Source organism: Silurus meridionalis, chromosome 21 (genome assembly GCF_014805685.1).
Source record: "Silurus meridionalis isolate SWU-2019-XX chromosome 21, ASM1480568v1, whole genome shotgun sequence".
NCBI classification, from domain to species: domain Eukaryota; kingdom Metazoa; phylum Chordata; class Actinopteri; order Siluriformes; family Siluridae; genus Silurus; species Silurus meridionalis.
The window spans coordinates 15,933,161-15,946,123 of NC_060904.1; the positions used below are offsets into that span (position 1 = coordinate 15,933,161).

A 12,963-nucleotide genomic window follows, 5' to 3' on the forward strand; every position below is an offset into this window, starting at 1 on the left:
TAGGACCATGTAAATTGTAGTGGCAGAATAATTACATATAACTATAGAGAATAGCATGATTTACCTTAAATATGTTGTTACACTTTTACAACAACTCAAACATATGGGTCACAGGGAACTTGTGATATAGAACACTCCAATTATAAATGGATTATATTGGGTTTTGGTGTAAAAGTACAATGTAAAACACACCCAATTTGAGCACTGCTAAAAAATTCATCGCAGATTTGTCTTTTATTACTATTCACACTCTATTTGCCCCATCAGCAGGTGTATTGGAGTAAAGTTCAAGACATGCGACTTTGCTGCTACTGTTTGGCTCGAAATTCAGAATTCAAAACGAAACATAATACAATAAGAAAAATAGAGTCTAAGGCCATGTGGTTGGCAGGAGAAATACAGAATAAGTAAGTGAATATTTATCTGTGTGAGTGTGTGTTTAGACATCCGGATGCCAGTCAGTACGGGGGAATGCTCTTCACACTCCTGTCTCAGCTTGTCAACGGACTGACAGAGGTCTTATTTATCCTTATTTATCCTGCCTTATCCGCCACAGGCAATGACAGACAGTGGGACAGGGAGAACACATTCAGGTAAACAAGGGCAGATGAACGTTTCCGTATAAGACCCTGTCCAGGCGAATCATAATAATCCTAGCTCGGAAGGGGAACTCAAATGTCACTTTTTGTTAGAAGGCTGTGACAGTGACAGTGCTACTGTATTAAAAATAACTCTACTTCCTTGCTCTATAGAGATACAGAATAAACTGATGTATTTATCAGAAATTTTGTGCAATAAATGTAAGAAAGGGGCTCGAATTGCAAAAACAAATTGCATGTCCTTCCTCACATAGCAGGATTTCTTGACTTTTAATAAGAAATATTTGGCTTCTCATGTATTACCTTGTCAATTTTTTGCACTTAATTTTTTGTCTTTCGTAATATTTCCATTTGCATTTATTTCCCGCCGATGTTTTTCAGTATGATTGCACCTAGTTCTTATATTTATTGCGAAATAATATCACGGTTGAAAATGTCAAAAAGGTTCTGGAAACTCACATTACTTTTAGTGGCTTTTTGCGGTAACTTTGTGAAGGCAAAATCTACTTTTCTGTATAATGGGAGGAATGTATTAGGAAGCGATTTCTTTTTTTAATAAGCTCAGCTTTGTATTGTCATATATGGAGATTATGGTTTGGTGTATTTAGAAAAAGTGATGCAACATTTTCTTGAATTTAATGACTACTGTATTTAATAGAGAACATCAAATCTTTAAACGTGCAATCTTGTCCACACTTGCATATACTGTATACTTGAGCAATAAATTGCTCAAGTATACAGTATATGCAAGTGTGGACAAGATTGCACGTTTAAAGATTTGATGTTCTCTGAGATGAGTGTGGAACATCATATAGATCATATAATGTATCTTTTATTGAATTACTAAATGAAAATGAAAAAAAAATTATAAATTCAAATGATCATTGGTACTACAATTAGATTTGACCTGATTACATCCAAATAAATTAATAAGAATTGGGACTAAGTAAGTAAAAACCATAACCCCTAAAACTCAAGCACCAGAATCAAGCCCCACCCACATTTTTTCTGTAACCCCACACTAGGGAGATAAAATGCTGTCATAGTCAGATGCATTATAATGCGCTCTTTGAACGCCAACCACGTTGTCTTCTTCCCCTTGCCACATCCGACATCTGCTCAAACCTGACCCTTTCCTTAACCTGAAAATCACTGAGAAAATTCAGGGAGAGATTTACGAGTTTGTGAAAGCCTGTTGAAACCTTTTGAAGACAGATTTGGCCTGACTTAAAGTAACATAGATGCTCTGAAAAGGCTACCCGTTGTTCTCGGTCACATCCATCGGGATGTGACCGAGTCCACATTTTCATTCGCGACTCTTACAGTTAGTTTGTGGTTCTCAGTTTCTTTGCCACCAAATGATCTTGCTAACTCTTTAACTCTCCATTTCTTTGTTCTGTTACTTCCTCAGAGCCAAGCAGTGTCCCACTACAAAGGCACCAAGCATGCAAAGAAGCTTAAATCTTTGGACGTGCCCAAGTGTAAGCAGAAAAGCTCTGCGGTAATGAGGGAAAGCAGGAAGGAACCCGAGAAAAACCTCTCACCTTCCGCTCCACCAAGCACCACCGAGAGGAAAGGTAGGAGTTTTATATATTACCGTATTAATTCTTTGTGTAAGTGGAAACTAAGTCTTTACACTTTAGGTTCTGTTTGGGTTAGAGATTCAAATAGTTGTACTCTAACTTTACCCCAAATCCACCTCAGTGTTTAAAAACCAAATATTAAATTCCTGTCACAGTGGAACGACATTAAGAAAAGGTGACGTTCTTTAAAGAATCATAGCCAGGTTCTAGGTAGGAAACCACACCTCTTATAAATACTTGAATCCAATTGGTCAGAAGGTGATTTCAGCAAGCTTTCATCCTAATTCACTCATAATTTCTAGAGTAACATCTTCCACAGTCTTGAAAGCCAGCATGGTCTCCATAGTCTCATAGCATAGTCTCCAGTGCCAACACATTTCCTTCATTGAACAGGATGGAAATCATGTTGTCAGTTCTTCAAGAAGAAAATAAAATATATAGTCTGGAGAGAAAGGACTATTTAATGCTGTTTTAAAATTTGTGGCATAATATAAAATGGATTAAAAAAATGATGTGTTGTTTAGAGGTATTAAACTCCTCAGGCTGTGCTGTTGGACTATTTTTCTAAAACAACAGATCCATTTGTTGTATTCCTTTCGTTTTGCATTGCGTACTGGTATGGAATGATATACACTTTATAGACAAAAGTATTGGGGCACCTGACTTTTCCAGCCATATGTGGTTCCTTTCCAAAATGTTAACACAAAGTTGAAGGCACACAACTGTATAGAGTTTCTTTGGATGCAGTAGAATTATTTCCTCTTCACTTGAATTAGGAGTCCCAAACCTGTTCCAGCATCGCAGTTTCATGATGATATGTGTTACATGGGTTGGAGTGGAAGATCTCCTGCTATAGAGTTCTAACCTCAACCATGTGGAACACCTTTAGGATGAATTGGAATGCTGACTGCACCCCAGACCTCCTCACCTCACCTACATCAGGATCTTACTTTACTCATGTCCTTGTGACTAAATAAATCGAAATCTCCACAAGCACACTCTAAAACATCATCTCAGAAGATTATAACAGCAAATGGGGACTAATTGTGGAATGGGTGGTTCCAAAAGAACATTTTTTTTTTAGATGCCCACAAAAAGTAGTTCAGGGTTTCAAGCCTTGTACTGTGCCTTTAGTAGTCAGTTTTTTCATATTCTTTTATATAGCTTGGTTTGGAAAATATATGACTATCTATAGCTTTTTTTGAATCAGCTTTTATTTAAATGATTAATTTGAATGGATTCCATTATTCTGCAGTCGGTTTGAATTCCTTATTAAGTTTTATTGCTTTGTTTTTCAATAACCAAGGCCCTTGACTATACATGAAATGAAGATAAAAATGGTCATTTTTCAGGACAGTGCGTGAATTATAAAGGCTGTGTTTGGCCTGAAAGTGACGAAGTGTTTAAAAATAAAAATAATAAATTGATTTGCTGAACTAGAACATATAGAAATAAAGAAATAACTAGAACTGCATTGCTTAAGCAAATTTCTATTTATTTATTTTTAAATTAAAAAAATATTTATTTAAAAAAATGATAAGAAATTAAATTATAAATTAGAGGAACCATGGCAGCTGTAATTTTTATATAATAGTTGGTATAATGCAACATTTATTACCTCAATCAAGTTTGATTTTTGATTTTAGATTTTTTTCATAGGAAAATGGGGTATGGGGTATGGGGTATGGTCTGACCTAAAGGGTCAAGTTGAATAGTTATAGATCACTTTAACTGGATTTGCTATAGCAACTTACAGTTGTTGAGTGTTAAAGGTCTCGCTCAATGGCCCAGCAGTAGCAAATTGGTAAAACTGAAAAAGTCATGGGATTCATTTCTATCACATGCTTTTCTCCAAGAGCTGAAACAAAGATAATTCAGCATCATAATTTTTTTTTCCATGCCAAGCTGTTTCTTATGTCATTATAATTTTGAATTTCTCTGTCTTTGATGATGGTGGATATTAAAGCAGATTCTGTGAAGGATTTTGAGTAGATGTAATAACTGTGCCACTGTGAAGCATGGTGGCGGGAGTGTCGTGTTGCGTAATACATTTTTGGACTTTTCTTACAATGTTTTTGCACAGTTCCTGAGCTTTATAGACAGCTTCCCTCAGCCTTCTTTACACGTCATATTGTGTCATATTCTTTTTTGTTTATTTTAACCTTGTTTTGATATTTCTCAGAAACCAGATTTGTTTTGACAGCTGATTCGTGTTCATGTTTTGTTTAGGTATGTTCTGTAAAAATACAGTAAAAACAAAATTGCCACCAGGGACCCAAAATATTAATATTGAAGTCATGTGATTATAAGTGCACACAGCTGGAGCTCCAAGGTGACGTTAATTACGGCATTGGGTTTCATGTACTTCTTTGTATTGTTTAGAGTAAAAGATGATTGAATGGCACTTATGTAATGTGATGCACTGATAAAGCGTAGGGGGGCAGAAGGTTTCCAGTTTTTGCACTTCTTATTCTTGATTCTTAAGAAAATCCTACATAATCCTTTCATTTTGTTGTATAAAATAACCCATTTCTATAACCAATAGAAGCTGGTTTTCGGTAAAAAGTGTTCTATAAACTTCTTACAGCTAGGATAGAGCATCTCCTACACCCCGTTACCCAGAAATCCTTCATTCAGCTTCAGGTGAAGTTACCCAGACGGCCTCTTTACATTGGACTTGAATCATGAATCAGAGGTTGGACTTTTGCCCCAGCTGGATCACGCTAAGCTCCCAGGGCTAAAACTGTGTGCGTAAGCACTTTTCTGAAACTTTCTCAACACGCAGCACATGTTTGGAACTCGCACTAGAGCCCGTAATTTATCTCATTTTTTGATCTGCCCGCTCGGGCTTAAGAGGTCCATCTTGTTCTCTGACAACATCCATTTCTGTTCAAACACCTGCAACAGTTTGATGGTGGTTTTTATGGAAGAGGTGTTAGCTTGCAGTTTTCTGAAGGAAATCTCCTTCTGAAGGAAAGCATCATAAATTACTCAGAGATTTTCACTAACAACATCCTGCTCGTCAGAGCTCCACTCCAAGGTTTTAATCTGATGCAGTGTGGAGCTGAGGAGGTGAGACCGAAGCAGATGTGGAGAAGAGGAGTATCAGCTGGAAATTGCAGCAAGCCAAGCTCTCCTCTCCGTTTATCACCTGCAGCCGTCACATGTGTTGCTGTATTAAGGCCTCGAGACAAAAGAGGGCACACAGCTCTAAAGAGCACAGCGTTCAGGACGGCACACAGCTGGCAGGGAAAAACAGGCGTGCCTCGCACCAGATGATCCCCCACTTCTGTCCTCTCCAACCTCCGCAGCACACACGTTTGTTTGTCAGAATGCCAGTCGGTGATGAATATTAATGTGCAGAGGTGACAGAGATGAATAGCGGCGACGACAGAAAGGCGATTTAGCTAAAGATGGATTGGCGCTGGGCCAGGAACAGGAATTAAAGGCAGAGCACATGCAGGATCAGAGGTCACCAGTGAGGGACTAACATGAACTAAATATTTAAGGGATTTTAGGGGTCCACCACCAAGTACTGGAACCCGATTTATTTATTTATTTATTTATTTATTTATTTATTTATTTATTTTAATTATATGATAAACAATATGATGTAGGACTAAGCCAGGTAAAGTCAAGAAGCTTTTATTGTCATTTTAACCATATATAGCAGACGCATTACACAGTGAAATAAAACAACGTTCCTCCTGAACCCTGGTGCTACATACAGCAACAATCACAGAAAACAGAAAAGACAAACACAAGACAGTGTAAGACAAATACACAAAACACAAAATACAAAATAGTTGTGTTTAAGAGATGTAAAGTGAACAATAAAAAATTTCAACAAAATGTTGTGCAAAAGAGTAAATAGCAGCAATCCAGAAAAGATGTGCAAAAACGGCATGTAAACAGTTTATGGTAATGAAGTGATGTAATATGAGTGGTACTGAAGACATGAATGTGTGAACTGAGTACGAGTGTGTGTTGAGTCTGGGTTGTACAGATCAGTCACACAGTTGTGTGTGTGTATTTGTGTGTGTGTGTGTGTGTGTGTGTGTGTGTGTGTGTGTGTGTGTGTGTGTGTGTGTTTGTGAGTTCAGTTCAGTTCACTCCTGTATTGAGAAGCCTGATGGCTTGAGGGAAGAAACTGTTACACAGTCTGGATGTGACGACCCGAATGCTTCAGAACCACTTCCCTGATGGCGGGAGGGTGAAGAGTGCGTGTTAGGGGTGTGTGGGGTCGTGCACAATGCTGTTGGCTTTGCGGATGCAGCGTGTGGTGTAAATGTCCATGATTGAGGAGAGTGGGAGTGTGGTGGTAGCTCAGGCATTGGATTTTTTAATCGTAAGGTCACAAGTTACTACTACAAGTTACACTACTGGGCCCTTGAGCAAGGCCCTTAAACCTTAACTGCTCAGTTGGGTAAGGGTATCTGCCAAATGCCATAAATGTAACGCTGTCTAAGTAAACCAAATCGAATTTGTATGTGTCAACTAAAATATGATTTGATTTGGTTTGGTATGGACTGTTTCCATGCATTTCTATGAAACCTGAAGGAAATGCAAGGTTCTAAGGAAGGAGCAAAGTTTGGGGTGAGGTTATGAATAGGGGTGGAGTTAAATTCGAAGAGCATTTTTTAAAAAGAAAGTGAAAGTCCAACCATGCTGTTGTTCTGGATGTTAATCTTCAGAAATTCATTACTTTTACCTCAGGGAGCGGCATTTACAGTAACCTTTTTCTGCGGAAATTTGCAGATTGTTATTAAGAAAACGAATGACTAAAAAGGAATTTGAACTTTTCTTATCATTTTCTTCCCTCCTGTCTTCAGTAAAGTAGATAAATGGTTATTACTTAGAGGTCACCAATACAAGATTGGCTTGTATTAAGGTTTTCAATGGAATGATGAGTGAAATTACAGTAAGTCCTAAAGCTTTGGAATTTTAAAATCAAATGGGGAAGACCAACGACCTCTCCTCAAACACATTCCTCTCACCACAGCAGCATAGCCAAAGCTCCTGCCAGTTTTTCCTCAGTTATATATCACTACTGGCCAGGCACACTACACAAGGCCGGACTTTTCCAGACTTCTCAGCCAACCGGTTGTGAAGTCCTTTTCCTGATTTTTTTAAAGGTGTTGGAAATCATCTTGAGATGTTTTGTTCTCAAGTTTGAAACTGTAAGAAATGACCAGCATAAAACCTGCAACATATTTATCGAAATAAAGCAGTGAAATTTGTTCATGCTAACATGTACAAGTGGCTAGTTTGCCGATTATATAATCTAAATATTTTATGGATTTACGATTTTTACGTTTTAGAATAAAGGAAACAAGAAAGAAAAACTCAATCTCTTATATTAGATTAGATTTATTTACTAAGCTAATAAACTAAACATAACTATATATATATATATATATATATATATATATATATATATATATATATATATATATAAATACACACACACACAATCATCATTACACGTATAGTTTATAAATGAGCTTCCATTGATAAATATATTCAATGTATTAATTTTTTAGTATTACTATATATAAGGGTAGATATAAACAATGTACGGTTCAGATCTAAACTGAACACTTTAGAAAAATATGATTTATTTTTCACTGAGGAAATAAAAACAGTTATTGCTGTGGGAGCTTTGACTTTTGAACACTTAAGTGGAGTGAGAAGGTGCGTGTGTGTGACATGTGTGTTGTGTGTGTTTGTGCGTGTGTGTGTGTGTGTGAGCATGAGCGAGCGTGGCTGTGTGTGTCTGCACCTTCCAGTTCCACCATGATGCACAGAGGACATCGAGGTTGTTGCTATAGATTAGAAGATGAGTCAGCAGCCGTCTGCGATCTTCTTGTGTGTGTGTGTGTGTGTGTGTGTGTGTGTGTGTGTGTGTGTGTGTGTGTGTGTTTTGTGAGTGTGTGTGTGTGTGTGTGTGTGTATGTGTGTGTGTGTGTGTGTGTGTGTGTGTGTGTGTGTGTGTATGTGTGTGTATGTGTGTGTGTGTGTGTGTGTGTGTCAAAGAGATGTGCCTATAGCCCCGTCGCCATCCCTCAGTTCCACTCCAGTGCTGCAGGAAATGTACCCTGATATTAGCTATTAAAGAGCAGATTGTCAAGGGAGCCACGCCAGCTCTGACAGCTGTACAATGGAGAGAGAGAGAGAGAGAGAGAGAGGGAGAAAGAGAAGGAGAAAAAAGGGGAATAATGAGAAAGATAGAAAGAGGTTTGGATTGAGCGTGAGAAAAGACGTGAGAAGCAACTTTCAGCTTGTTCAGTCATCAGCACCAGTGAAGCTGACATCTCTCCCAAGAAGCCACACACTCAAACACCAGGCAGTGGAGTGGAAAAAGCCTCTACACACACAAACACACACACTGTACACACACATACACCAAACCTGCCTGACAAAACTGATGACTCTGCTGCGATCAATATCCAGTTTGCACCTCACATTAAACTACTTTTTTATTAGAAATTTTTTAGAACTTATTGACATTAGACAGACCGTAAAGTGGCATTATTCGATTGTAATCCGGTCCTGGTAACATTTTAATCGTACTCCGGCATATACTTTATATCCCTTTTACTCCGTGTTAATGTTACAAATACACATGATCAGTTTCTCCGAATGATTTCTGAAATTGTGCTGGATATTGGTTTGGAGTTTGAATTTAGATTCTTTGCATCATGTTTAGCATGACATCATTCATTCCTAGTCTTGTCCTTTCTTTATTGAGCAAATAGGAACAAGGTAGGAAGCATAGCCTAAATTAAGAATCAGAATCAGAATCAGGTTTATTGGCCAAGTGTGTTGACACACACAAGGAATTTGGTTCCAGCTGTTTGTTACTCTTAAAGGTACAGACAAAAATAAAAACCTATACAAGACAAAACAGACACGACAAGACAAAAACAGACTATACAAGACAATACAGACAATACAGACAATATGAGACTATATATATATATATATATATATATATATATATATATATATATATATATATATATATATATATATATATATATATATAAATTAATTATAATAACTATATATATATTTATTACGGGAGCCCTAAGAGGCATTTCTTCCTTTTCTAGTGATCTTGACATAACAAAAGTTGTTTTGTCATTATCACAACTTAATTTTTTCATGATCTCAACATGAATCCTAACAAATAGGCCTACCCTATCTTCCTACATTTTTTGTCAGGTTCTCCAGTGCAGAAATAAAGTCCATATTTGCTGTTAAATATTAGTAACTTTATATTAGAGATACCAGACACCAAAGTAAACTTCATGATATACACCAGAAACATTTAAAGGCGCGAGAATTCTCGTGATACAATTCCGATATGCAGTGGTGGGCCGTGCATTTAGTACATTGGCCTTCAGTGAGGACGTACCCGACTTAATCCACCTCTTAATACCACCACTATCACATCGCGATTATAGAAACCGTCAATACAATACAAAAAAAAAAAACGCAACACGTGGCATTACAGAGAGAGAAGGATTTCACATATGGAGGGTGAAAACCATTTTACTAAAGCAAGAAACCCAGTTAAGCCTCCAAACCTCTACACTACAACCACAACTGTGCATCTACAACATCTGGAGCAGTTCAGAATCAATACTTGTCTAATAACATGACAAAAACATTTAAATGTAAATAAAATACAACCTACTCAGCAGAGTACAGACTTATAATGTGCACTGCTCCTCAGAGGCTGTAATCCAGTGGTGCCGCTCGTATTCACTGGTCTGGAAGTGGAGAACAAACCCTTTCCCAGGCTGAGACATGCTAGCTAGTATCAGGGTTGGCCGACCTCCTCACCATGTCTAGATTTTCTTTAAAATGTATTTTTAAGTATGTCAGAGACCAAATCTATCTTCTTATTAGTGGTTTGGACCTGGATATTAAATGAGGTAGTTTACTTCCTCGCAATAGATTACCACTTTTAAAACATTTATCATTTTAATTAACATTTCCTAATTTATCGTAACTAATTCACTAAATAAATATAATGATTTTGTCTGAACACACTTTGCTTGAAAGTATTTCTGTGAATGAACAAAAAAACAAACACATAAAGAAATGAGTTTATAGCGATATTAACACGCATGCTCGAATATGTCCCTGGCGACAGGTGGAGGAAATGATGAATAAAAGCAACAGGCAAACAAACAAAGTGATGAATAAAGTAATACATTTATAAATGTACTGTATTTAATAATCAGTGGGAAGATTTGGGGAAACATACTTGAATGTGTTTTACTGGCATGAGAAATTAATGAATCCATGATGGACAGTAAAGAAGTAAATTCATTACCAATTAATTATTTATTTAAGTATTAAGTATTTATGTAGTTTTTTTGTGTATCTTTACTGAAGTATTTCAAGTTAGGGCGACTTTTACTTCAACTTCACTACATCAATGAATTACTGGTTAAAAAAAAAAGAACTAATGACTGAATGAGAAAAAGTATTAATATATATATTGGGTGGAAGAATTAAGGAAAAAATGAATAAACAAACAAACTAATGAATAGGAATATGTATTAACCTGCTTAAATATGTTTCTGAGGGCGGATGATTGCATAAATGAATCAATCATTAAATCGAGTAATGATTGAATCAATGAGAATATGTATTAGCAAACATACATGAATATGTTTCTGGTGGCAGGTAGAACTGAATGAATGAATGAATGAATGAATGAATGAATGTAAATAAATATTAGCAAGTATGCTTGTATATGTTCCTGATGGCAGGTAGAAAAATGAATGACAAACTATGGAACAAATGAGAATATGTATTAACAAATATGAATTTGCTCCAGGTAGCAGGAGAATGAATGAATAAATAAATGAATGAATGAATGCATGAATGAATGAATGAAGATTTATAGATATGTTCCTAAAGTCTGGTGTGTGTAAGTAAGTAAGTTAGTAAATAAATAAAAATAAACAAATGGATTGATATTCAATTCATTACTTATCATATTAATTACTAATTACAAATTAATTACTAATTGCAGGTCCTATTAATATGAATTACTATTACTAGATAATTATTTACTACTTACTAACTTAATCATCAATTCCTGATGGTAGCTGGAACAATGAGCGAATGCTTGAATGAATGCATGCTCGAATACGTTCCTGAATGCAGGTGGACAGCTCTATCAGATCCCGAGGGAAGAGAAAAGTGATAAAATCACAATTTTGCGCACAGTGGAAGCAGGATTACCTGAGACTGACTCCACAGCAGTGCATATTGAGTCCAAATCATTTTAATTAAAGGTATTAATCCAGCATCATGAAGGAAACATAATCAGAACTCGAGGGAATCGTGGAGCACTTCGCATACTAACAAGTATGCCGAGAGTTTTAATATGACGTACTGTAATTAAAGCAATGGGACTGGCAGCTCGCTCTTTCTTTCCCTGAAAGGACAGTGAGGATAAAATTATAAATGAAGGAGGTCACAGGACGGTGTGTGTGTCTCATTTTCTCATTCAGCTCCGTCCTTCATCCTGTGTGTATGTGTTTGGAGATGGCTAGGAGATTGATCATGGTCATTATGGGCATTAATGAGGAGAAGCGATTTCTTTCACTTTCTTGTTCTTCTTTTCCCATGCCGTTTCAGGTCAGTGTGGCTCCGTGGATTATGGATTAGCGTCAACGCGACAGAAAAACAAAGCTGTCCTCACAGCGCAGACCTTAATCACTTGTTTTCAAAGGCAGAATTGTTCACTAATTGATTGATAGAGGAAGCTTTGTTCACATAGAGCCAGTCTTATGCAAGAACACCTGTGATCGTGCTTTTTTTTTTTTCAGGAAGTCGGGTCAGTCCGTGGAAGTGTGGATGCTGTAGATAATTGGGCTTAAGTTAAGGATTCTACATTTATGTAACACTGCTTTGATGAATACTCGACTGTGTGGAGGTTGTAGCTTAATGCTTAAGGTATTGGACGTTGCCTCTGGAGGTATTGAGTTTAAATCCCAGTCTCTTTAAGCTGCCACTCTTTGGCCCCTGAGCAAGGCCCTAAACCACACTCTTGATAAGGGCATCTACCAAAATGCTATATGTGTGAACAAGCATCACTAGAACAAGTTTTCAGTTGATTACACAGCACTGATAATGAATGAACAATTACATATTTCACACACTTTGGGTTCCTTAATTGATCCTGATTTACATCTAGGACATACCCTTGCCTTGCACTCCATGTTTTCTAGAAAGGTATCACTCTTCGCTTGTTATGTTTTCGTTGCACAAGCTTCCAGCGAAGTTCTTAGCCGTGTCCTTCTAGATCTTTCTAGATTTGTAGGATCCCTTGTTTTTGCCCTTTTCAAGATACTTGCAGTTCCACGTTTTTAAGCTGCCAAGTTGCTTTTGACTTCGGTCTGCATTTCGGATTTACAATTCCTTGTCCGTGCTTTGACCCCTTGCTGAAGCTTGACTATAACTCACAGAAAAGCCTCAGTACAAGAACTCTTAATGTCCTAAACCTTAAGTCCTCAAGCTCTTATTTGAGACATTCGCTGACGGAAAAAAAAAAGAGGAGCAACAGACTGAAATGGCTTAGCCTGAATTTCCAACTTGTAGCTCATAAATCAAAACAAAGGACGTGAGACAGAAGGCAACAGAAAGTCAAGGTTTTTGTTCAGTTTTATGAGCGAAAATCTTCCAAAACACAATGTTAAAAAGGAAACGTATGAGGAGCTTTATGTATGTAACTACATAATAGAAAACACAAT

General features: G+C 37.0%; 1 protein-coding gene across 2 annotated transcripts in view; it reads left to right on the forward strand.

The window, feature by feature from the left end:
• The window catches only part of znf385d (zinc finger protein 385D), a 70,397-nt gene that overhangs the window by 47,501 nt on the left and 9,933 nt on the right, over positions 1 to 12,963 (forward strand). For both annotated transcript variants that reach the window (XM_046877406.1, XM_046877407.1), the window contains exon 4: positions 2,011 to 2,176. In XM_046877406.1, the coding sequence (XP_046733362.1) occupies positions 2,011 to 2,176 (166 nt within the window). The remainder of the gene's footprint in view (positions 1 to 2,010; positions 2,177 to 12,963) is intronic.